At 37.6% G+C, this 23878-nt stretch overlaps 1 protein-coding gene across 1 annotated transcript in view; it reads left to right on the forward strand.

Annotated features, from left to right (window-relative positions):
* The window catches only part of ERC2 (ELKS/RAB6-interacting/CAST family member 2), a 703663-nt gene that overhangs the window by 383367 nt on the left and 296418 nt on the right, over positions 1-23878 (forward strand). Inside the window, exons 8-10 of the mRNA XM_046646460.1 lie at positions 6832-6972; positions 10100-10240; positions 14319-14354. Of these exons, the coding sequence (XP_046502416.1) occupies positions 6832-6972; positions 10100-10240; positions 14319-14354 (318 nt within the window). The remainder of the gene's footprint in view (positions 1-6831; positions 6973-10099; positions 10241-14318; positions 14355-23878) is intronic.

Raw genomic sequence — 23878 nt, forward strand, 5'->3', positions numbered from 1 at the left:
ATGCTAGCCCTCTTCAGCAGACTTGGCACACTGAAGCCAGGGGCAATTTTTTGCAATGCAAACCTGATCATATCACCCTTGACCCTGCTTAAAAACCTTCACTAGCTTGTCATCATTCTTAGGATGATTAAAGACTGAAATCCTTAACCTGGCCAATAGGTTAACCTGGCCCTTCATCTGATCTGGCTCTTACCTGATCAACCACCTCTCTGCCTGCCTGCCTCACTCCTCCCTCCCTTCTATCCTCCTTTCTTCTTTCCTTCTCTCCCTTTTATTCTTCCTCTCTTCCTTCCTTCTTTCCTTCCTTCCTCCCTTCCTACCTTCTCTCCCTCCCTCCCTTCCCACCCTCCTTCCTTCCTTTCTTCCCACCTTCCTTCCCTCTTTCCTTCCTTCCTTCCTTCCTTCCCTCTTTCCTTCCTTCCTTCCTTCCTTCCTTCCTTCCTTCCTTCCTTCCTTCTTTCCTTCTTTCCTTCTTTCCTTTTCAGCCTCACCCACCATCTCTCTTCCTTTGTTTTCTGAGTTCTAGCTATGCTGGCCTTCTAGATTTTTGAGTGCACCACGTTCCCTTCCACCTCGGACCCTTTGCACATGCTGTTTCTGAGCCTAGAATGTTCTTTACTCTCTGCTGATTTAATTCCTCTTCTTCTGAGAGCTCAGTTTCCTGAGAAGCTGTATGGCACAGTAGTCAAGACTGTGGATATTGGAGCCATACTGCCTGGCTTCAAATCCTAGATTTGACATTTGCTACTTTGGACAAGTTACTTAACCTTTCACTTCCTCAGTTTTTTATTTGTAAAAGGGGATAATAATGGTACCTACCTCAGTGGATTATATTTGGAGAACATGCATTAATATATGGAAACTGTTCAGAACAGTAGGTATAATAAGTTATATCTATTGTTATTATTATTATTATTTTATTAATCATTTCCTCAGAGGAGGCTGCTAGGTGAAATCCTCCATTATGTTCTCATGAATACTGTGCACTTCCCAGAACTCTTGTATTGATTGAATAATCCTAACTGTTCATTTATCTGTTTTTGTGTGATTAATTGGTCTTTTCTGCCAGACTCCAAGCCCAAGCAACACACCCATATTTGTGTATTATTTGTGTGTGTTAGCTTGCCCTCCCCAGGTGCCTAGCAGAATACCTGCATGGGGCAGTGCTCAGTGGATATTGATTGAGTGAGACCCCGCCACAGGACAGGCACTGCTATGGGCACAGAGAAGGGAATGAGTGAAAATCCTGGCTCTCATGGAGATTAGGTTCTAATGGGGGTGAAGGACAGACAGACAGTAAATAAGTAAAATACATGGGATTTCAGAGGGCAAATAACTCTCTTTCCCAGGGCCTCAATTTTCCCATTTGTGGAGTAGGGGAATTAGATTAAATGGCTCCCAGGTTCCCTAAGCCAGCATATCTTAAAGAAGCCTTCTTTACTTCTACTTCAGAATCACGAGGAGGTGCCTGTTGAAAATTAAATTATTAGGCCCTATCTTTACCTACTGAATCAGAATCTTGAGCAGGGTCTGGGAATCTGCACTTTAGCAAGTTCCGCAGGTCACTGTCATGTACACTCTAGTATGAAAAACATTGCTCTATGCTAAAAATATAGAAGCTAAAAAAGAGCCATATTCTATGGCTAGATAGTCTGCATATTCCTGTTAAAATTTAGAAGATTATAACTTTAGGATTAAATTATAAGACAAAAGATTTTATTTGAAGATTTATAAGAATAAATATGATGATTTTTCAGGAAAAGATAATCTTCTTTTTTCAATTTTCAAGAATTTATCACCGAAGCTTTCTATAGTAATTTTGTTTGTAAAATTTGAATGAGGGAGTGTTGGTTCACAAACCATTCGTGGTTATGTAGCCCTTTTGCAGTTTTTGGGTGATATGATGTCAGCCTATTTGTACCTCTTGATTTCTTTCTCCAAATTTATGGAAGTAAACATATATAATTTCGTGTCAAGGATTCTTGGCAGGATTTTATCGTTTTTTCCCTGGCCTTGTTAAGATTTGATTGATTCTAGTTTAAGTCCCCAAACAATTCCCAAATCTGAAACTCCTCCTTTTATTTAGGCTCTTCCTTTGAGACCGAGGGGATGACCCGGAAGACAAGGTGACGTCTGTGGAAGTTTGGTCCCCTCAGACTGTCTCTGCTACTTGATGATTGCATCACGTGGGGCAAGCCTCTTCTCCTCTCTGGGCCTCTCAGTAGCTTATCTTCAAAGTGCACATTTAAATTAGCTGACCTCTAAGTTCCATTCTCGTTTGGAACTACTGTGATAATAATTATTCTGTCTGCTGATGTGCAGTCTCAGACATGTGAAATCTGAATGGGACCATAGATGAGGAGTGGAGAGCTTAGATGCCTTGAAGGGCCAGGCAGGGAACAAAAATGAGGAAAGTGGGTTTGGTGTGATGCAGCAGGGACTGCTGACATCTGTGGCAACCTAGAGAGTCCTTGACCTGTCTCAAAACATTTACGTGCCAATTTCTAAAAATTATGATCTCAAGCCAAACAAAATAGCTCTGTGGGCCAGCTTTGGCCTGTGAGGTGTTAGTTTCCAAACCTTATTTGCATCTGAGTTTTAGCCTTTCACAGTCATGAAGAATAAAAGTAAACACAGAGCAATTTATTTGGAGGGAATTTTCAAAAGGTGCCACAATCAGAATGCTGGTGAATTTGGCCAGTACAGATAAAAGCATTGGGTAAGAACTGGCAAGGTTCTCTATCATGGGACAAAGAAGACTAGGTTTACTTTAAGTATTTATTCCAGTGGGTATCAAACTTCTGTGTGTATCCAAATAATCTTATCATCTCAGGAGCTTCTTCAAATACAGTTTTCTGGGTCCCATGTCGTAGTGATTCTGATTCACTGCTCCCCTGTGGGGTCAGGAATGTGTGCTTTTTGACAAGCATTCCCAGTGATTCTGATGCAAGTGGTTGGAAGACCTCACTTTGAGAAACACTAAATCCATGCTCTGTCATTTGAAAGATGGGAAATGGGCTTAGTGATGAGAAATGACTTGCCCAGAAATGAAATTTTTGGACATGTGCAGCCCCACTTCCCATTTCTGGGTCCTGAGCAGACATCATTAATCGACTATGGCACAAGCTAACTTCTCAACCCAGCACTCCAGGAAGCCACTTCTACTCTAAGTTGGCCCTTGGTTGGGACTTTTTTTACCTCCCCTGGACTAATCCAAGGCCACCCATTTACAGGTGATGGAATGAGACTAAAAGTCAAACCTTCTGATCTTTGTGCTTTTGACAGCATCACAATCTCCTTTAATGGCCTTTCCTTTACCAGTTCCTTTTTTTTTCTGAGGAAAATTAGCCCTGAGCTAACATCTGTGCCCATCTTCCTCCACTTTTTATGTGGGTCGCCACCACAGCATGGCTGATAAGTGGTGCAGGTCTGTGCCGGAGATCCAAACCTGTGAACCCAGGCTGCCAAAGTGGAGCACGCTGAACTTAACCATTATGCCACAGGGCTGGCCCCCACAAGTTCCATTTTTATCTACATGTAATTGAACAGATCCTCGGGATAAGACATGGTGCCGAAAAATAAAATTATTAATTAAAAATCATGGACTCATAAGAATATTTAATTGTTTGCTGTCTTTTGGCTGATGAATAGAACGCATTAGACACTATTCACTATTCCACTTGGATTATTACATCCCAGGGAGTGTGTTATTCCTTTTAATTTCCAGGAACTTATTCAAATATTCAGTGTGCAAAAAAGAATGCTGCTTAGCAAGTTAAGGTTGAGTGTGACTTAATTCTGGGATTGACATACAGAAGCTCAAGAGACGGAACCCATGGTATTTATAAAGCTGGTCTCGCCAAGCCTTGCTGTAGCTGCATAGCAGATAAGCAGTTGAGAAAAGCAGATAGCAGAGCTGGAGGCCACTGCAATTGAGTTCCCGCCCCATGATAAAGCACAAATAGATTAGACCTGTGCAGAGCCAGATGAATACATAAGGAACACTTGCCAATGCAAATAAGACTAAAACAAGAACACATTGTTGGAATTTCTGCAACTTAGTTGTTAATCAAGTAGATCATGGCATATTAGGGCCTTTTAACACATGTTTTTGACATCTGGCCCTGTGCGGCTGACACTTAAATTAGTTTTGTGATTGACAGAGAAATATTTTGTAGTACTGAATCATCAATAACACTTAAAAACATTATGGTGCTTGCTGATTTTTTTGTCATTGATGCCCAGTCAATAGTACAAGTGCTTAGAGTAAATTAACCTACTTTGCAAATGGCTCTGACACCTTCTGAATGTTAACACGCATACTTAATTTTATTTCCTTTCCTTTGAAGCCAAGATGATCCCTAATTTGAATTCTTATTCCTTCCATCAGCCTCTTTTTTTTTTTTAAAGATTTAAAAATTTTTTTTCCTTTTTCCCCAAAGCCCCCCGGTACGTAGTTGTATATTCTTCGTTGTGGGTCTTTCTAGTTGTGGCATGTGGAACGCTGCCTCAGCGTGGTTTGGTGAGCAGTGCCATGTCCGCACCCAGGATTCGAACCAACAAAACACTGGGGCGCCTGCAGCAGAGCATGCAAACTTAACCACTCGGCCACGGGGCCAGCCCCCATCACGCCAGCCTCCTTAATTGCCTGTTGTATGCCAGACAGTTTGCCCAGCCCTGAGTTAAAAGAGTCGTAGGATTCCGGTGCTGCCCTTTGAAAAGCTAGGCTGGGAGGAAGGACATGCAGTAAAACCATGTGAAGGGTGCCGAGTGGGAATAAATGCCACATGATTTGGCCAGAGCAATCCCTGGGAAGGTTTCCAAATAGTGAGGTGACATGATCAGTTTGGGGCTTTAAAAATGTCTCTCTAACAGCCATGTGGTGGAAGTGATGGGATGGAGAGGGCCTGGTGGCCAGGTGACCAGTCGCGATGCTTTTGCAATAAGTGTAGGCAAAAGGCAGTCAGGGCTCTGTTGCTGAAATTGTTAAAAGCCCTTGAGAGACTCACCATGCATGAAGGGTATTTCCTTCTTTTGTAGATCACATAATCACCCACTCCCCAATGTCACAGACAGAGTAAAGTAGGACTATAGCTGGAATCAAGAAGAAACAAATGTAGGCAATAAATAGACTCAGTTTTTCTAATTCCTCCCCCATGGTTGTAATAATATACTTCATTTTAAAGTGTTTTTAAATAATTGCAAAACAATAGTGGTCCCTTTTTTTTCCTTGAAAGGATTAGATACATAAATTATTGTCATTGGGGTAGAACAGTTGCTTCTCTGGGGGATCCTAAATCACAGGCTAAGTGTTCAAACTAACTTCCCTCTGCATCAAACACTGTTTTACAGTTGTCTTAGGTATCAGGCATTGTCTTAAAACTATACACTTACAAGAATATAAAAGATAATATCGAGATCCTTAAGCATAGTTCTTGCACCAATATTTTTTAACATGGCCATCCAAAAGGAAGTTCAGATATGTGTTGGGTAATTTGAAACAAATTTCAGATATCTAACTCAAATTTTACCCAAGTGGAATTTTCCTTAAAAAGAGAAAGTTCTTATTTTTATATTGGTAAGGTTCTACATTTTTGGAAAACATGTCTACCAGCATAGTGTTTTCATTTCAGTTTTAAAGTCAAGGGCAGAAAGGTCCTCAGATCTCCTTGAGTGGCTCCAGGCATATGTTTGTGGTAGTCTGGTCTCATGGGCACGGCTGAGACTCAGACAGCCCTGGATGCCAGGGTGGGCCTTCTGTTTATGAGCTTGGTCACCTGGGATGAGTCAGCCAGCCTCTCTGAGCCTGGGTTTCCTCACCTCTACACTGCTACCAGTAGCACTGATTCAGACCCTATAGTTGTGATGAGAGCACATCACAGCACCTAGCATGTAGTAAGCTCTCAATAAAGGAAAGCTGCTGTTTGAACTTTGCTCAAATTCAAGCGATGTTTTAGAGTCTCCACTGACTGCCAAGAAGCCACTGAAAGAATATCGAAGTAAATAAACATCTGCAGACCCAGTGGAAAATCACTTATAGAATGAGGTCGTTCTTTCCTTTGTCTCAATTTTGCGCTGTGAGCCCAGTCCCAAGTCGTGGAGGACCTAGGTCCAGCCCTACTGTCATCCCCTTTCTAGCGAGAGAAGAGTCTTCAGAGACCAAGAAAGTTCTTTGACATCAAATGGGAAAGCCAAGCAAAAAGGCTTGAACCAAGAGGTTGGTTCTGCTTCTTCCCTTTGCCCATACAAGGCTTTGGCAAGTCTAGAGTCTTGATACCTGAGCCTCCCTCTGCTGGAATTGCTCTTGGAGTTTTCCAGGTACCACCATGAACCAAGAGCTTGAACATTAAGGTCCCTTGCAAACCTATCATGCTAAGTATTGTTAACAAGGTGAAAGCTGTAATGATTGTCTTTCTCAAATGCTGTTATACACAGCCTCTCTTCACAAACCCAGTTTTGAATATCTTGTATGTGCTGATTCCTGTAGAGCATTTCTTTTTTTTTTTTTTTTTTTAAGATTTTAGTTTTCCTCTTTCTCCCCAAAGCCCCACGGTACATAGTTGCATATTTTTAGTTGTGGGTCCTTCTAGTTGTGGCATGTGGAATGCCAGCTCAGCATGGCTTGATGAACGGTACCATGTCCGCACCCAGGATCCGAACCGGTGAAACCCGGGGCCGCCACAGCAGAGTGCGCGAACTTAACCACTCGGCCACAGGACCGACCCCTCTAGAGCATTTCTTACATTTACTGCTTATAAGTCCCTTTTATAGCATGCCTTGGCACACACAATGATGGGTTCTCACCTCTTCTTTTTGACAATTGCCTTACAGGAGAGAATAATTGAGCGTTTGAAAGAACAGCGGGAGAGAGATGATCGGGAAAGGCTAGAAGAGATAGAATCCTTCCGAAAAGAGAACAAAGACCTGAAAGAGAAGGTCAATGCTTTACAAGCCGAACTGACTGAAAAAGAGGTGAGCCTGGAAAAACAGATGAACCATGTTGCTAGCCCTGATAAATTGATATTCATGGTAGCCTCAAGAGACTAGAGACTTCGTTTGAGGTACTGTGTAAAGGCTTGGGGAAAATGGTTGTCTTTCCTTTGTAAAGCTGTCCGAATTCAAAGGAAAATATTTGCTGTACCTCCCTTCTTTGGTGATGCCCCATGCCTATTTTCTCTATTCTACTAACTGCATACAGTGTAGCTCCTTGAAACTTTTCTTGATGTCTTATCACATTTGTGGGACTTAGAGAATTCTGTATTTTTGCAATGTCCTGTGATCTTTTGCTTGAGATAAAACAGCATCAATAATAATAATACCAACTCCACTTTATTGAGAGCCTGTTATAGGCTAGTCCTTGTGTTGAGTGCTTTACTTTCAACTGTGGTTCTCAAACGAATCATTCTATATCCCCAGGTTAGGAGATGTGGTACCATGCGGGACCAAAGTATAGGTTAAATGTGGCTGCTCTTCTGGAATATCATTTTTACATTATGGTAAATAATTTAAAACAATATTTTTATGCTAGAGCAAACATGGATACAGAATACAAATCTCACCTATGTTTTTAAAGTAAAACAATGTATTTTAAAGAAATTTCTTGCTTGGGGATTATGGAGAGGATCTTTGGGCTATGTCCCCTATACTCTCAGGGGTACCTATAAACCCTTTACTTAGGAATACTTTGGTGGAAAAGTTCGAGAAGCAGCAATGCATATTATTTAATTCAGTCTCCAAAACTCTGAGATATATGCCCTTGTCCACAATTGATCCTTTCACACTTATTTTTTTCTGTAGGAAGTGTCCATCTCCTTTTGGGCTGTTACAATCCTTTTACCCTGCTGGGCTGTCTCACCGCAGAGCTGTCCATTCCCCAGTTCCACAGTGTTGCCTCAGCCCTTGGGTTTTGGTAATTCTATACTAATTAAAGTACCGTCTAAATTAGCAATCCAGGAGGGGAAGAATTGATGAGCAATAGGAGTTTTGAGGAAACTCAGAGGCAAAGTTCGTATTCCCTAAAATTTAAGCCCACTGGTTTTTTAGAGAGGAGATTATTTCTTTGTTATGAAAATAAAGAATGTAAATCTTCTTCCTGCCATTTCACTGTTAAGACCAACTTGGGGGATCTGTCAAGACTGTGGTGGGTATATGACGGAAGGCACAGAAGCTTTGACCTTATTTGCAGCATTCTTCACTGATTTCAAGTGTTATTCATGGGTTTGCACCTTAAAATATACTTCTAATTGAAAAGAGATCTTGATGATATGATAAACCAAAAGCTTTAAATGAAAATAATTTTGTAAACAATGCCTACATTGTATGAATTTCAGACAGGATTTCAGCAAACATTTATTGTTCCTGTATATTAACGTGCCTGCCGCTGAGCCGGATGTGTCAGTTAAGGTTCCACCAGAAAAACAGAACCATATTAAGAAATTTAACCATATTAAGAAATTTATTGCTAGGAATTGGCTTACATAGTTATGGGGGCTGGCTAGGCAAGTCCAAAATTCCTAGGGCGGGCCGTTAGGAAGGGCAGACTGGAAACTCCCAGACACGAGCTGATGCTGCAGTCCACAGGTGGGATTTCTTCTTTCTCGGGGAAACCTCAGTTCTGCTCCTAAGGCATTGCAACTGATAGGATCAGGTCCACCCAGACAGTGGAGTATAATTGCTTTACTTAAGTCAACTGAATGTAGACGTTAGTCACGTCTATAAAATACCTTCACAGTAACACCTAGATTCTGTTTGATTGGATGACTGAGGACTAGAGCCTAGCCAAGTTGACACATAAAGCTATCACACCTAGCAATTTTAAATTTATAAAGAAAAACAACATATAATTGTTGTCAGCAGGGAGCTTGTAATTTAGTTGGGGTGATAATGATCTTCACTATGACAAAATGCCTGGATTCTAAGGTCCTTTTAGTTCTGTGGGAGTGATATGATCAAGAGCATTGAGATTCTAGTCAGAGTCCTGGGTTTGAGACCTATATCTCTGTTTAATAGCTCGGGAAGGGTCTTGGAGAAGACACTCAGCTTGAGTGAGTCTCAGTTTCTTGACCATAAAAAATGAGAATGGCTAACCTGTCACTCAGAGGGTTGTTAGGAGCTGGGTTGTTTGCTGGGTGATGGTGGTGGTCTCTTCATCAGTAAGGTTATTCCAATGCCCAGGAAGCAGCCCAGGTGTAACATATTTGGCATCTTCCTTTACTGAGTGGCCACTGTGTGCTTATTGTCTTCCTAAGCTGCAAATGGATATGAAGGAGATGCACATTGTCTGAGTCTGGGTGAAACCTGAACATTTTAGTCACATAGTTGGATGTTGCTAAGCATTTCCTGTTTGGTGGTGGACCTTGCCCTCCTAGCTAACCAAGTTATATTTTGTGATATATGCAAGTATTCATTTCTTTATTGTTTGGAATCCAGGGAAGCTCTTGATTTCTGGGTGTGATTGATGAATGGAACAGTTTAGGGAACCCCATATCTGAGCTGGGGAGACTCATTATATCCGCTGAATCTGGATTTACAAAGGACTGGAACATAAAGCCTAGTCTAAATTTTAATATAATTTAATCTTTGATTCTATGAAAGATGTTTGAAAAACCATTGGTCATTTTTCTGTTAAAGAAATGGAATTTGATAAAAACTTAATAGATGCTTCTTTTATACTTGATTTGTCCTTTGGGGGAGAAAAAGCATTAAATCCAGTATTTTCTTTCATATTTGTCTTAGAGTCTGCATGACCTGACAGCAATAAATGTAAATGGAAGGTTCAGGGTGTCTGTTTTGCCATGACATATAAAGACCACCTTGGGACTTACATCATTAGCATGACTTTGAGACGTGAAACATGTATTTTCTGACCACATCGTTTGGTCACATTTGATTCTGCTGCAATTAGATCCTGCTCGGTTCTGTAAGCTGGCCAACTTTAATTTCCTGGCCAGAACCAACTATTGTTACCTTAGTAAGACTATATTTACCCTTTCTGTCTAATGCACACTTTATTGCTATGTATAGAATCAATGTTTTCAAATTGAAGACATTGCTGGTAGAAATTGCAGTGTTTTACTTACTAGTGTTCTTTTCCTTTCAGTCTAGTTTAATTGACCTCAAGGAACATGCATCTTCATTAGCCTCAGCAGGGCTGAAAAGAGACTCCAAATTAAAATCTCTAGAAATAGCCATTGAACAAAAGAAGGAAGAATGTAGCAAATTGGAAGCACAGTTAAAAAAGGTAAGCGAAGTCTAAGAAAAAACATATTCATTTTACAATGAATTTATAAAATGAGAAAGGAAGAGACATTTTTCAAAAGAAACAAACCCCATATCTTTTCCTGTCTGCTGATAAAAGAATTAATAAACACTCTTAACTTTATTCTTAAGAAGTCTGCATCAAATCTGTCTGTGAACCTGAAAAGTTATCTTAGGTTTCCTGTCTGAAAAAAACTTGAAAAATAGATGAAAATAGTAGTGGAAGTGAAAAATATTCTAAAAACCAGCTCTTATTCTCTGGGCAAAGCTTATCTATGAGAAAAGATAAATGGAAATGTTTGCAACAAACCAAAGAATCCAGGGGCCCCATTATATGCTGATAAACTTTTACTACTTTCAGAAGTAGGTCAATTTTTGTATTGGAACTTTGTAAAAGTTTACCTGACGTTGAATTTCAGGCAGTTCACCAAAATAGCCAAGTCCCTAGAATATCTGTTGCATGACTGTTTATACTTGACCAAAAATGGCCTTATGTCTAAGAAAGCTTGTTGTATGTAGAAGGCTTTGGAAAAGAAAGCAGGATCTTTACATTGCAGCATTAACATGTTTTCTCTGAACTGGACATTTTTGTGGAGTACATTTCCAGTCATGCATTGTTCCTTTGACTTTTTCCCTGTGTTGTTTGGTACGTCTGCACTCATTGTTCATATAAAACTCATAACATTATGAGTTTAAGCATTTTGTTTCCCTTTGACAACTTATAAACTTATTCAAAAAAGATATAAGAATCTAAACAATCAAACAGAGCATATAATAAAATTTGACTATGTATAATTCATAGCACACTGGAATGGAGATTTATTTGTTAACCTTATGAAAATATATGATATGGACGATAGGGATGTGAAAGCATCATATGTCTGTGGAGAAATTATTCTGGATATTTTAAAATTTAATATACTATTTTGTATGGTGCAATATATAACTGTAATGTGATTATACCGTGTTCACTTTACTATGGAACTTTAGGAAATTGCCATGAGAAATTTCACACCAATAAAATCTCCTTACTAATGCAGGAAAAGATAAATATACAGATCAAATCCTTTTACAGCAAAACAGCAAGAAAATCTCCATATTGCAAATCTGTTTCCCAATCCACTCATCTCATTTTTTTCAAGCAATATCTAGTTAAGTAGAAATCTTGAACAATAAATAGAAGAATTTAAATTGCCCACTTGAGGATGTTTAAATGGAGATTGACTTGGCTATTTATGCATTGGGTGTATGATATACATTCTTGGCATATGTATAAATGTATTCTGCAATGTGTTATACACGCATAGGCATATCAAGAAGTGAACGTATAAAAGGTACTTTTTATTTAATGAACAGTTTTGTGATCACAGGCAGGCTCTAAGAGAACTCTGTGAAAGAGAGAACTCCATTGGCTCCATGTGGTGGTCTTTTGTGTTATCTCACCCAGTACCTTGCCGTGTACTGAGACTGGAAGAAGGACGACCTCGAATAGACCTGGGCATGAAAGATGCCCTTCATCAACTCTAAAGGGCCATTATGGAGATGAGGGCACCTCATATGTTATTTCTGCAGATACATACTTGACACCCTCCTTTTTAGTGTCACTCATCTATGGAATTTGAAATCCTCTGGTAATTAAAAGGAAGAGGTTCATGTATTGATGCTTATAGTTCCCATGTATATGACTTGACTAGTTAAGTCAACATCTATGCAGTTCAATTTAGTTTCTTTCAACATAGCTATGGTCCACCCCAAAAATCACTTAGAGCATGTGGTTTTCCTAGACTCTCAGGTACACACCACATACTGAAAGTCATAGACCAAATTCTGTAAACATTTTAGCATTATTCCTGATGACATTTTAACATTCTGCCATATCACCAGGATTAAAGGAACAAATATGGTTGTCTTGCTGTAAAGGGACCTATTTAGTTTATGAAAAGATAACTTATTTCTAAGTATATAAATAATCATTGCTTATACTATCTCCTAAATGCACAGTACAGTGAGATTAAATAGGGTAATTATAATTTAAATATTTTTATACCTAACCTGCAGATGCTGTTTTGTTGTTTTTGGCTCTCTAGCATCAACTAAATTCAAAAGTTTAAAATACCTTTTCTAGTAGTCTTTAATTTCTGCTAATAAATAGTTCTGTAAAAACCTCAAGTACCCATCACCTTAAAAAGAATTGAGATCTACATGAAATATTTGAAAATATAAGCCAACAGTATGTGAATACACATATAAACACATCATTTACTCATGGAAAAATAAGCAGCTATAAAAGCTTAAGGAGTGTCTGGGCCTCTTTTTAAATAAAAGGGTATGTGACTTGTGAATAAAATGTAAAGGGTTGCTAAATGAAAGCTGAAAACATAATGATTTTATTATGTCATAAATAAACCATGAATTCCCAATGGAATTTTGCTCAAGATTTGTGACCCTCCAGGTATTTTTGCCTTAAAATCTACACAACATCGTAGATGTATTTAGCTGAACAGAAACCTTTTCTGCCAGTGACAATGGAATCCAAATGGTGATTTAAATTTGATTTTGTCTTATGAACAATGCTTGACATTGGTAAGGTGCATCTTTACATAAAAGTTTGTGGAGAACATTCACACACGTTGTTACTTTTAACTCTTTACTATACTGTGTTAATTTAAGACATCTTCAAATACTTTGTGATGCAAAATGGTTCTAGGCAGAAAAGGAAGTATCCCTTACACATTGCATCCCTTCTCTTAAAAACAGTACAATCGAATATTCATGCCTGAGGAAATCTTTGCTGATATTAGTGAGGCTGATAAAAGGATACTAACAAAATGACGCGTAACTACTAGTTATGAGTGTGGTTTATAAATTAGTGCATTCGTTAGTCTTAAATAGATACCTAGGGGTTCAGAAGAACCTAATTAGTAATGTGTGGATCATTTTATCTTTCAAAAGAGTGTTTGATGTTTAAAATGTAGAAGTCAATTTATATGACTAGAAATCAATTGAGAAGCAATAGCAATTCAAAACGTTATGATTTGTGCTATTTGGTAATTTTCCGATTAATATCATGTTCGAGGAGGGTTTTTTTTTAACCATGGTAAAATTATCATTTACTCCATCAAAGCTGAAGAAACAAAAATTCAGGCTCTTCAAAGGTGCTTGTCTTAGCTTGGCGAAGTGAAAGTTCCTACAGTATTTCACCTTCTGCACCTTGATGTTGAGCCCCAAATTAATGAGGCAGGTATTTAAGAAATAGGACCTGAGAGTGCTATTTAAAATATTATTTAGTACATTTAAATCCACAAACATTTAAATCTCCTGCACAAAATAGACAAGAGAGCATCACAGATTCTAAAGCACTTGGAACATAATTAAATAGAATAGTCACTAAAAATTACATTTTGTATTCATTGTGAACAAACAGTAGAAACTGGTAATGGGCAATGGATAATCCTGTATTTTGGTTCTTTTTATTCTTCCTGCTGACTTGAATTTTTTCTTCTCCCATTTACTGTTAATCCTGTAATGTCTTGCTTACTGATATTTTGCTATTGCTAACCTGCTGTTTGCTGATCTATATTTTTCCAAAGTTAGACTGAATAGAAAATTCAGGCTTGTGTTAATATAAAAGAGGAGCTATAAATTCAATGATAAGATTTAATTAATCTTTTATTATTACCATCTTTGAAGTTCAGGTAATAAATTGCAAGCTTGGCCAAAAGTACTTCTTCTGATTCATTGCTAGAGGCCAGCACTTCATGTATCATCAAAAGTGGACAGCTTTCTTTATTTCATGGGTTATTTAACTTGAGAAAGGGAAAGTAACACAAACCTTAAATTTCTTATTCCAGCTATTCTTTTTTAGGAGCCAAAGTCAACATTTCTGTTTCCCTAGAGCCTCTCACTTTCACTGTGGAATGTTGAGAAACTGAAATTTCTTCTTTTTTAATGACCAGTTCGTCTGTGCAAATGCACTGGATTTGTTAAGCTAACGCTGTTTTTCTGGATCTTTCCTTCTTTCCCTGTCTGTGCTTCAATGCCTCCCCAACTTTGCAATGTAGCAAGCTGAGCAGTTGTTCAATCAGATGTACAACCCAGTAAGTCATTTCTGAAAGTTCCCGCTGTAACATATCAAAGCATGAGGATCCATTGATCACATGTCACGGTGTGCCATTCTGGGGAGGTTTCGAAAATATTTATGAGTCTCTTCCCATTTCCGTTCTGTTGAAAGAAATGACCAGTGCAGAGCCCACTGCCATTTCTTTTGAATATGAAATTTAAAAATTAAGAACTCGAGGAAATATTACCAGCTCTGTTATTACCTTTTTCTTAACTTCAACTCTAAAAGCAGAAGTCAGCTGTAGATCTAGGCTCATGGAATTCTTTCTTAGATCCTTCAAATGTTGACTTATCTATGCCAAACGGGTTAGCATTTGTAAAATAGCAAACAACTTAGCGTATATTACATTCAAGCGCCAGAAGTTAAAATAGGTTTAGGTTTAAAAATAGGGCCATGCTCTTTGAGATTGGTAAATGCCTAACATTATTGTGGGTTTTGTAAGAGTTAAAAACATGTCATTTGGCTCAGGACAAAATAAAATACAGCCTCCTAATAACAGTAACAATTCTGATCTTAGCTTAATGGTACAAAAAACAGGTAACTAGTAAAAGTATGTGTAAAACAGCCCAGATGCCACCACTAATATTTTTGTCCTAATGACAGGTGTGCATTTATATGAAGCTGTTTATTTGTTTCTTTAACTTAGGGTTAAAGAGTTTTTTTGTTTTGTTTTGTCAACTCAAGTGACTTACCGGGAGAAATATTACATAAAGATGACCGGGGTTTGTCATTTGGCAGATGCGATCTTTGCTATCATGCATTCTAAGTACCTCCTACTTATAAATTCCCATCCTGGGGAAAAGGAATTGCATGGATAAAGGAAACAGTTCAGCTAACAACTTTTTGTTAAACTGCTGCTCCAGGAGACATATTCCATGATACACAAGACGCTTGGGTGTATTTAATTAGCTTCAGCCTCCACCTTCTATTCTTTAAAACAAACTTTATTTTAGCAAATAGAATTCCTCAAGCCCCGTTAGAGCATCTTTATTAACCTCCTTTCCCCAATATACTTTTTAGCAGAGCAGCAAAAATAATCCAAGTTTCCTTTCCCGTAACATTTGAATGGAAGTGTTAATAAGCAGGCTCAAGACAATGGAGAGGTGAAGAAAGACAAATAAGATTGAATTATCTTCAAGCTGGAAAATTGACCCTGGGAAAAATGGATGTTTTCTTTAGATCATTTTAAAAAGGTGTAAAGTAATCCCACTGAAATTGTTTCACACTTACTAGTTAAGGACGGGAGAAAACCCTAAGTATGTCACGTTTTGGGTGTGTACAGGACAAATGGGGAGAGCTTTGTTTCCGCAGCAGCAAAGGTTTACCAGGACCCCGATAGGAGCTCACCATCCCTGTCGAGATCAGTGGGGCCAAAGAAATAGTTCTGTTAACTTTTAGACCATTTCCAGAAATGTTGATGACAAGGACTTCCTGGACTTTGCCTTTGTTTTCACCCCAGCGATGGGTCTCTAGGATGCAAAAGTGAACTTTTCCGTCCTTTAGGTGACTAATTCAAGAGTCATTGACTGACTTTTCTCCCCAAGTTAATTAAGCTAACCCATTGTTTTGGCATCCTGGGAATATAGCCAAACCCTCATTACTTTAACTCCCCCTGTCTGCAGATATTCTCAGGGTCCAACTCTTTTTGGACCGATAGGGGCATAGCATGATGGATTTTACATTCTTCATAGTCTGTTAAAAAAGGACTATGTTTTTACAGTGGGGAATTTGCGAAAGGACACAAGAGAAAATAAAAATGACAGGACATCTCACTACAGAGTGTTAGGAACATTGGGTTTTTCCCGGCCCAGACGTCTTTTGGTTGTTATTGTTCTCTTCTCTCTTGCTTAATCCTTCTGTTCTTTCTCCTCTTTCCCTCCCTTCCTCTTTCTGACTTCCTTCTTTCCTTCCCTTTCTTCCTCCCTCTCTCCTTTCTTCTCTTTTGTCTTATCTAATACTCTATTTCTTTTCACCAAATTGTGTCAAAGTGTTTATTCAGTTTTATATCCTATTTTTAATAATAGCACCAGAATTTTCTGATATAATTGTCTCCTTCCAAAACTCTATTTTAATGATTGTATGATACTCCACTCTATTTACTCATTCCCCTAATGTTGATCATTTCTTCCTTTTTTTTTTTTGGCCAGTATAACATTTTTATTTTTTTAATAAAATAAATTCCTGGGCAAATGATTTTAAATAGTTCCTGCTATGTTGCATTTTAGAGAAGTCCTACCAAAGCATGTTTCTTCCAGCCCTGAATAAAGGCAGCCTTTCTGCCACACCTTGACCAACAGCGAGAGTGTCATTTTACATAACTTTGACAAATGCATAGGTGGAATTTTTTTCCTCATTTTAACTTTCCTTTCTGTAATTACTGGAGTGGTTGAGGTTTTTATACATTTATTAGCTGTTTGTACTTTTCTTTTGTAAATTATTTAAGTAATTTGTGTACTTGTTTTTGAGTTTACTGTTTCGTTTATTGGTTTATATGAGTTATTCTATGCTTTATATAGAGCCTTTGTTAGATTTGTGGCAAAATTTTATTTAACTTAAATTTTTTTATAAAGAGAACTGTTTTTAGGTTTCTTGACCTGTGTTTCCCTTTAGGATTTTGTCATTGCCTTTATGTTTAGAAGTCATTCTCTGATTTCAAAAATAGACACTCACCTATATTTAAAAAAAATTTAGTGTTACTTTTTACATCAGTTTAACCCCTTTATCTATCTTTAGTTTATTTTGATTCATGTTGAGTGGTGAGATTCTAACTTTATATTTTTCTAACTGATCTACTAATTATTCCAGCACTATTTATCAAATAATTCCTTCTTTATTCACTGGTCTTGATACTATTTTATTGACAAGGATCACCTTGTCAATTAAGAGGGACAACTGGTAATTTTAATTTGAATTATATTCAACCTATAAAATGATTTTAGAATGATTGATATTTTTCCAATATTATTTCTTCCCATCCATGAACTTGGTAGAACTTCATGTATTTCAGTGATCTTTTACAGTAAAGTTTTGACATTTTCCTATTGTAGGCCCATGATATTTCTTTTGCAGGATAGTCCTAAGCATTACTATATATATGATTTTTAGGTTACTGTTATGAATACTGTATTTCTCCTTTTATTTTTTTAACCAGTTATTGGTACCTAGGACATTTCTTTTGTATTTGTATGTTTGTTTTGAACATGGCCACCCTACAAATTTTGATAAATTATAACTTAGTTGTTTCTGTTAATTAAGGTAATTTCCACTCAGTCCTGTGTCCATCAGTGTAAACTAAATCAGAGTAAATAAGGATTAAGCTTTGAAGTCCTCCTGGGAGTGTTTTTTCCCTAGAGTAGAAATAAACCTTCTACTTTAAAAATCTTTTACTTTTGCTTTAGTCATTCCATTTTACTAAGTGATACTCTAATGCCATTTCTTAAGAATCTAAAATTTTGGCTTTGTATGCTTATTATTTCCTGTAATAATAACCTTTCTGCAGCGTAACTACCAGTCTCCACTCCTGGAGGAGTTTTGTCTCGTCGTTATAAACACTGTGCAGGTTATCTTCAGTTGAGTTCTTTTCTTCCCTTAGTTCTTAATTCTGGACAAATAACATGGTTTTTTCATCAGTCTCAAATACCTTCTCTGCTGAAGCCCTAGTGGTTATCGTGCCCAGAGATGGTATCCGGAGGTCTCTTATAAATTTTTAATAAATCTTTAGACCTTCTGGGTCCTAAATTTAGTGCTTCGTATTAGTAACCTCATTGATGCAAGGCAAATGACTGATTTGGAGATGCTCGGGGTAACCTTGCTACGGGCCAGGGCCACTTGAGACCCCCTCCGATGTTCCCACACATCTGACTTCCCCCACTCCTGGTCATTATCCGTTGATGCCCCATCTTTTCTGCAAATACATCTTGTGCAGGGCTCACATTTTACGTAAGGGTTTACAAGAAAAAGACCAAGCATTTTTCTAGTTCAGAGAGAAGAAAAACTCTTGTTAACGTTCAGTGAGGTCTTCCTGATTTGTATGTGGTTCTAGGACTCTGCAGTCTCAGGGGCGTGATGAGCTGAATTGTAAAGGTTTTCATAGTCCTAGTCTAGGAACAGTGGTTTCTTCTTATGATTTTTTTAAGTCTATTTCTGAAAATTATCTTATTCTCTTGTAGACTAGTCTCCCTGACACAATGGAAAATTACAACTATTTAAGAGATAATTCAGGGCATACACATAGCATGTACAAGCACAGGCAGGTACACAGACACACACCTCACACTTGATCCTGGCTTTTAATATCTAAAGAACTCAAGTAATATTTGAAATAACACTTAAGATTTGAATTCCTATGTTTTGTTTCAGAACATCCAGATAATTACCTCAGTTCTCTACATTGCTAATTTTAGGAAATTCCATAGTTAAAAGGTATTACATTAATAATTATATTTTTGCTTGAAGGGTCTTAGAAAGAGTTAAGCATACAGTTGATTATTTTTGATTTTTTTGTCTGTGTGACATAAGAAAAATTATTTTGAATATTGTTCATGCTTATTCATAAGTATCCTATTTGTTCCATCTATGACAAGAAATTTCTTTTGGAATAGTTATAATATGCAAATTATGAATATTCTGGATGTACTTAGCCAGAATTGTGAAAGAATAATTTTCTTTAGAACTAGGTAGTGTAATATTCAAAGATACATCACTATTAGTTTCCAAATGTGTTATTTAGAGTTCTGTAATCACTCTTAAAAACTCTTTTAAAAAGTAATATTTTGTTCATAACTCAGAATTATGTGAAGATTGGAATTTCTTTAGAAGATTTAAATCAAATATAATGTTTAAAGTAGTTTATACACTCTGTTCTGGTTAAGATATGAAAGGAATGTTAAAGTGCTATTAACAGACATAAAGCCCCCCAAGTGATGCCATCGAAAGTCATATTTTTACAGTGCATAAATTTAGGAAATTATTGCTGAAACCCATAAGCAGCATGGAAGAAAAGTCATCAGATTCATTAGTCAGTGTTCTGTTTGGACTGTATGGTCATGACTAATCATTTGCTTATTTTGAGATAATTGATTTTTTATTAAAATTGTTACGGCCCATTTCAAAGAGAGAATGTTACATAATACTATAATTGCATATTCCTTGCCTAGTTTCACAGCAGGTTTCTGGACCAAAGTTAATGCTTTCTTTTCTAGGCACTTGGAATGATGAAGTAGCATTTTATTGAAAACAATCAATGACCAACTTTCACCAGAGGAGTGCAAATAAGCTTGTGATTTGTCTTATTGATACTATCACTCCCTGGCTTGACTTTAGCCACTTTTTTTTTTTTTTTTATTAATGTTATGATAGATTACAACCTTGTGAGATTTCAGTTGTACATTATTGTTAGTCATGTTGTGGGTACACCTCTTCCCCCTTTGTGCCCTCCCCCCACCCCCCCTTTTCCCTGGTAACCACCGATCAGATCTCCTTATCAATATGTTAACTTCCACCTATGAGTGGAGTCATATAGAGTTCGTCTTTCTCTGACTGGCTTATTTCGCTTAACATAATACCCTCGAGGTCCATCCACGTTGCTGCGAATGGGCCAATTTTGTCTTTTTTTATGGCTGAGTAGTATTCCATTGTGTATATATACCATATCTTCTTTATCCAATCATCAGTTTCTGGGCATGTAGGTTGGTTCCACGTCTTGGCTATTGTAAATAATGCTGCGATGAACATAGGGGTGCAACGGACTCTTGGGATTTCTGATTTCAGGTTCTTAGGATAGATACCCAGTAATGGGATGGCTGGGTCATAGGGTATTTCTATTTTTAACTTTTTGAGAAATCTCCATACTGTTTTCCATAGTGGCTGTACCAGTTTGCATTCCCACCGACAGTGTATGAGGGTTCCTTTTTCTCCACAACCTCTCCAACATTTGTCGCTCTTGGTTTTGGATGTTTTTGCCAATCTAACGGGCGTAAGGTGATATCTTAGTGTAGTTTTGATTTGCATTTCCCTGATGATTAGCAATGACGAACATCTTTTCATGTGTCTATTGGCCATATTTATATCTTCTTTTGAGAAATGTCTGTTCATATCCTCTGCCCATTTTTTGTTCGGGTTGTTTGTTTTTTTGTTGTTAAGCCGCGTGAGTTCTTTGTATATTATGGAGATTAACCCTTTGTCGGATAAGTGGCTTGTAAATATTTTTTCCCAATTAGTGAGCTGCTTTTTGGTTTCAATCCTGTTTTCCCTTGCCTTGAAGAAGCTCTTTAGTCTGATGAATTCCCATTTGTTTATTCTTTCTATTGTTTCCCTCAACTGAGGAGTTATAGTGTCTGAAAAGATTCTTTTGAAACTGATGTCAAAGAGTGTACTGCCTATATTCTCTTCTAGAAGACTTATTGATTCAGGCCTAATCTTTAGGTCTTTGATCCATTTTGAGTTTATTTTGGTGTGTGGTGAAAAAGAATGGTCAATTTTCAATCTTTTGCATGTGGCTGTCCAGTTTTCCCAGCACCATTTGTTGAAGAGACTTTCTTTCTCCATTGTAGGCCCTCTGCTCCTTTGTTGAAGATTAGCTGTCCATAGATGTGTGGTTTTATCTCTGGGCTTTCAATTCTGTTCCATTGATCTGTGGACCTGTTTTTGTACCAGTACCATGCTGTTTTGATCACTGTAGCTTTGTAGGATGTTTTGAAATCGGGGATTGTGATTCCGCCGGCTTTGTTTTTCTTGCTCAGGATTGCTTTAGCAATTCGCGGTCTTTTGTTGCCCCATATGAATTTTAGGATTCTGTGTTCAATTTCTGTGAAGAATGTTCTTGGGATTCTGATTGGGATAGCATTGAATCTGTAGATTGCTTTAGGTAGTATGGACATTTTAACTATGTTTATTCTTCCAATCCATGTGCATGGAATGTCTTTCCATCTCTTTATGTCGTCATCAATTTCTTTCAAGAAAGTCTTGTAGTTTTCATTGTATAGATCCTTCACTTCCTTGGTTAAGTTTATCCCAAGGTATTTTATTCTTTTCATTGCGATTGTGAATGGGATTTAGTTCTTGAGTTCTTTTTCTGTTAGTTCATTGTTAGTGTATAGAAATACTACTGATTTATGTATGTTGATTTTATACCCTGCGATTTTGCTGTAGTTGTTGATTATTTCTAATAGTTTTTCTATGGATTCTTTGGGGTTTTCTATATATAAGATCATGTCGTCTGCAAACAGCGAGAGTTTTACTTCTTCATTACCTATTTGGATTCCTTTTATTTCTTTTTCCTGCCGAATTGCTCTGGCCAAAACCTCCAGTACTATGTTGAATAGGAGTGGTGAAAGTGGGCACCCTTGTCTTGTTCCTGTCCTCAGAGGGATGGCTTTCAGTTTTTGTCCATTGAGTATGATGTTGGCTGTGGGTTTGTCATATATGGCCTTTATTATGTTGAGGTACTTTCCTTCTATACCCATTTTACTGGGGGTTTTTATCATAAATGGGTGTTGGATCTTGTCGAATGCTTTCTCTGCACCTATTGAGATGATCATGTGGTTTTTGTTTTTCATTTTGTTGATGTAGTGTATCACGTTGATTGACTTGCGGATGTTGAACCATCCCTGTGTCCCTGATATAAATCCCACTTGATCATGGTGTATAATCTTTTTGATGTATTGCTGTATTCAGTTTGCCAGAATTTTGTTGAGGATTTTTGCATCTATGTTCATCAGTGATATCGGCCTGTAGTTCTCCTTCTTTGTGTTGTCCTTGTCAGGTTTGGGGATCAGAGTGATGTTGGCTTCATAGAATGTGTTAGGGAGTACTCCATCTTCCTCAATTTTCTGGAATAGTTTGAGAAGAATAGGTATTAAGTCTTCTTTGAATGTTTGGTAGAATTCTCCAGAGAAGCCGTCTGGTCCTGGACTCTAATTTTTGGGGAGGTTTTTGATTACCGTTTCTATTTCCTTACTTGTGATTGGCCTATTCAGATTCTCTATTTCTTCCTGATTCAGTTTGGGGAGGTTGTAGGAGTCTAGGAAGTTGTCCATTTCTTCCAGGTTGTTCAATTTGTTGGCATATAGTTTTTCATAGTATTCTCTTATGATCCCTTGTATTTCATTGGTATCTGTTGTGATTTCTCCTCTCTCATTCCTAATTTTATTTATTTGAGATTTCTCTCTTCTTTTCTTGGTGAGTCTGGCTAAAGGTTTGTTAATTTTTTCGAAGAACCAACTCTTTGTTTCATTGATCCTTTCTACTGTCTTTTTTGTTTCAATATCGTTTATTTCTGCTCTTATTTTTATTATTTCCCTCCTTGTACTGACTCTGGGCTTGCTTTGTTCTTCTTTTTCTAGTTCTGTTAGGTGTCGTTTGAGGTTGCTTATGTGAGCTTTTTCTTGTTTAGTGAGGTGAGCCTGTATTGCGATGAATTTCCCTCTTAAGACTGCTTTTGCTGCATCCCAAATGATTTGGTATGTCATGTTCTCATTTTCATTTGTCTCCAGATAATATTTAATTTCTTCTTTAATTTCTTCAATAATCCATTGTTTGTTCAGAAGCGTGTTGTTTAGTCTCCACATTTTTGCACCTTTCTCTGCTTTTTTCTTGTAGTTGATTTCTAGTTTCATAGCATTATGATCAGAAAAGATGCTTGATATTATTTCAACTCTCTTGTATTTATTGATGTTTGCTTTGTTTCCCAAAATATGGTCAATCCTTGAGAATGTTCCATGTGCACTTGAGAAGAATGTGTAACCTGCTGTTTTTGGATAAAGTGTTCTATGTATATCTATTAAGTCCATCTGGTCTAATTTTTCATTTAATTCTATTATTTCCTTGTTGATTTTCTGTCTGGATGTTCTGTCCATTGGTGTTAATGGTGTGTTGAGGTCCCCTACTATTATTGTATTGTTGTTGAGGTCTTCTTTTAGTTCTGTTAAGAGTTGCTTTACAAATTTTGGTGCTCCTGTGTTGGGTGCGTATATATTTATAAGTGTTATGTCTTCTTGGTGGAGAGTCCCTTTTATCATTATATACTGTCCCTCTTTGTCTTTCTTTATCTGTTTTGCTTTGAAGTCTACCTTGTCTGATATTAGTATAGCGACACCTGCTTTCTTTTGTTCATTATTAGCTTGGAGTATTGTTCTCCATCCCTTCACTCTGAGTCTGTGTTTGTCTTTGGGGCTGAAGTGTGTTTCCTGGAGGCAGCATATTGTTGGGTCTTGTTCTTTGATCCATCCTGCCACTCTGTCTCTTTTGATTGGGGAGTTCAATCCATTTACATTTAGAGTGATTATTGAGATGTGCGGGTCTACCACTACCATTTTATGTCTTGTTTTCCGGTTTTCTTCAGTTTCCTTTGTTTCTCGTCCCATGGTTTAATCTGTTCTGATGAAGAGCTGCTACTCTCTGTTGTTGTCCTTCTGCTTATCTCATCTGCTCTTGGTTTTGTAGCCCCTTTCCTTTTTTGGATTTTTCAGGAATGAGGGTTTTCCTGAGGATTTCCTGAAGAGG

This window comes from Equus quagga, chromosome 1 (genome assembly GCF_021613505.1).
Source record: "Equus quagga isolate Etosha38 chromosome 1, UCLA_HA_Equagga_1.0, whole genome shotgun sequence".
NCBI lineage: Eukaryota > Metazoa > Chordata > Mammalia > Perissodactyla > Equidae > Equus > Equus quagga.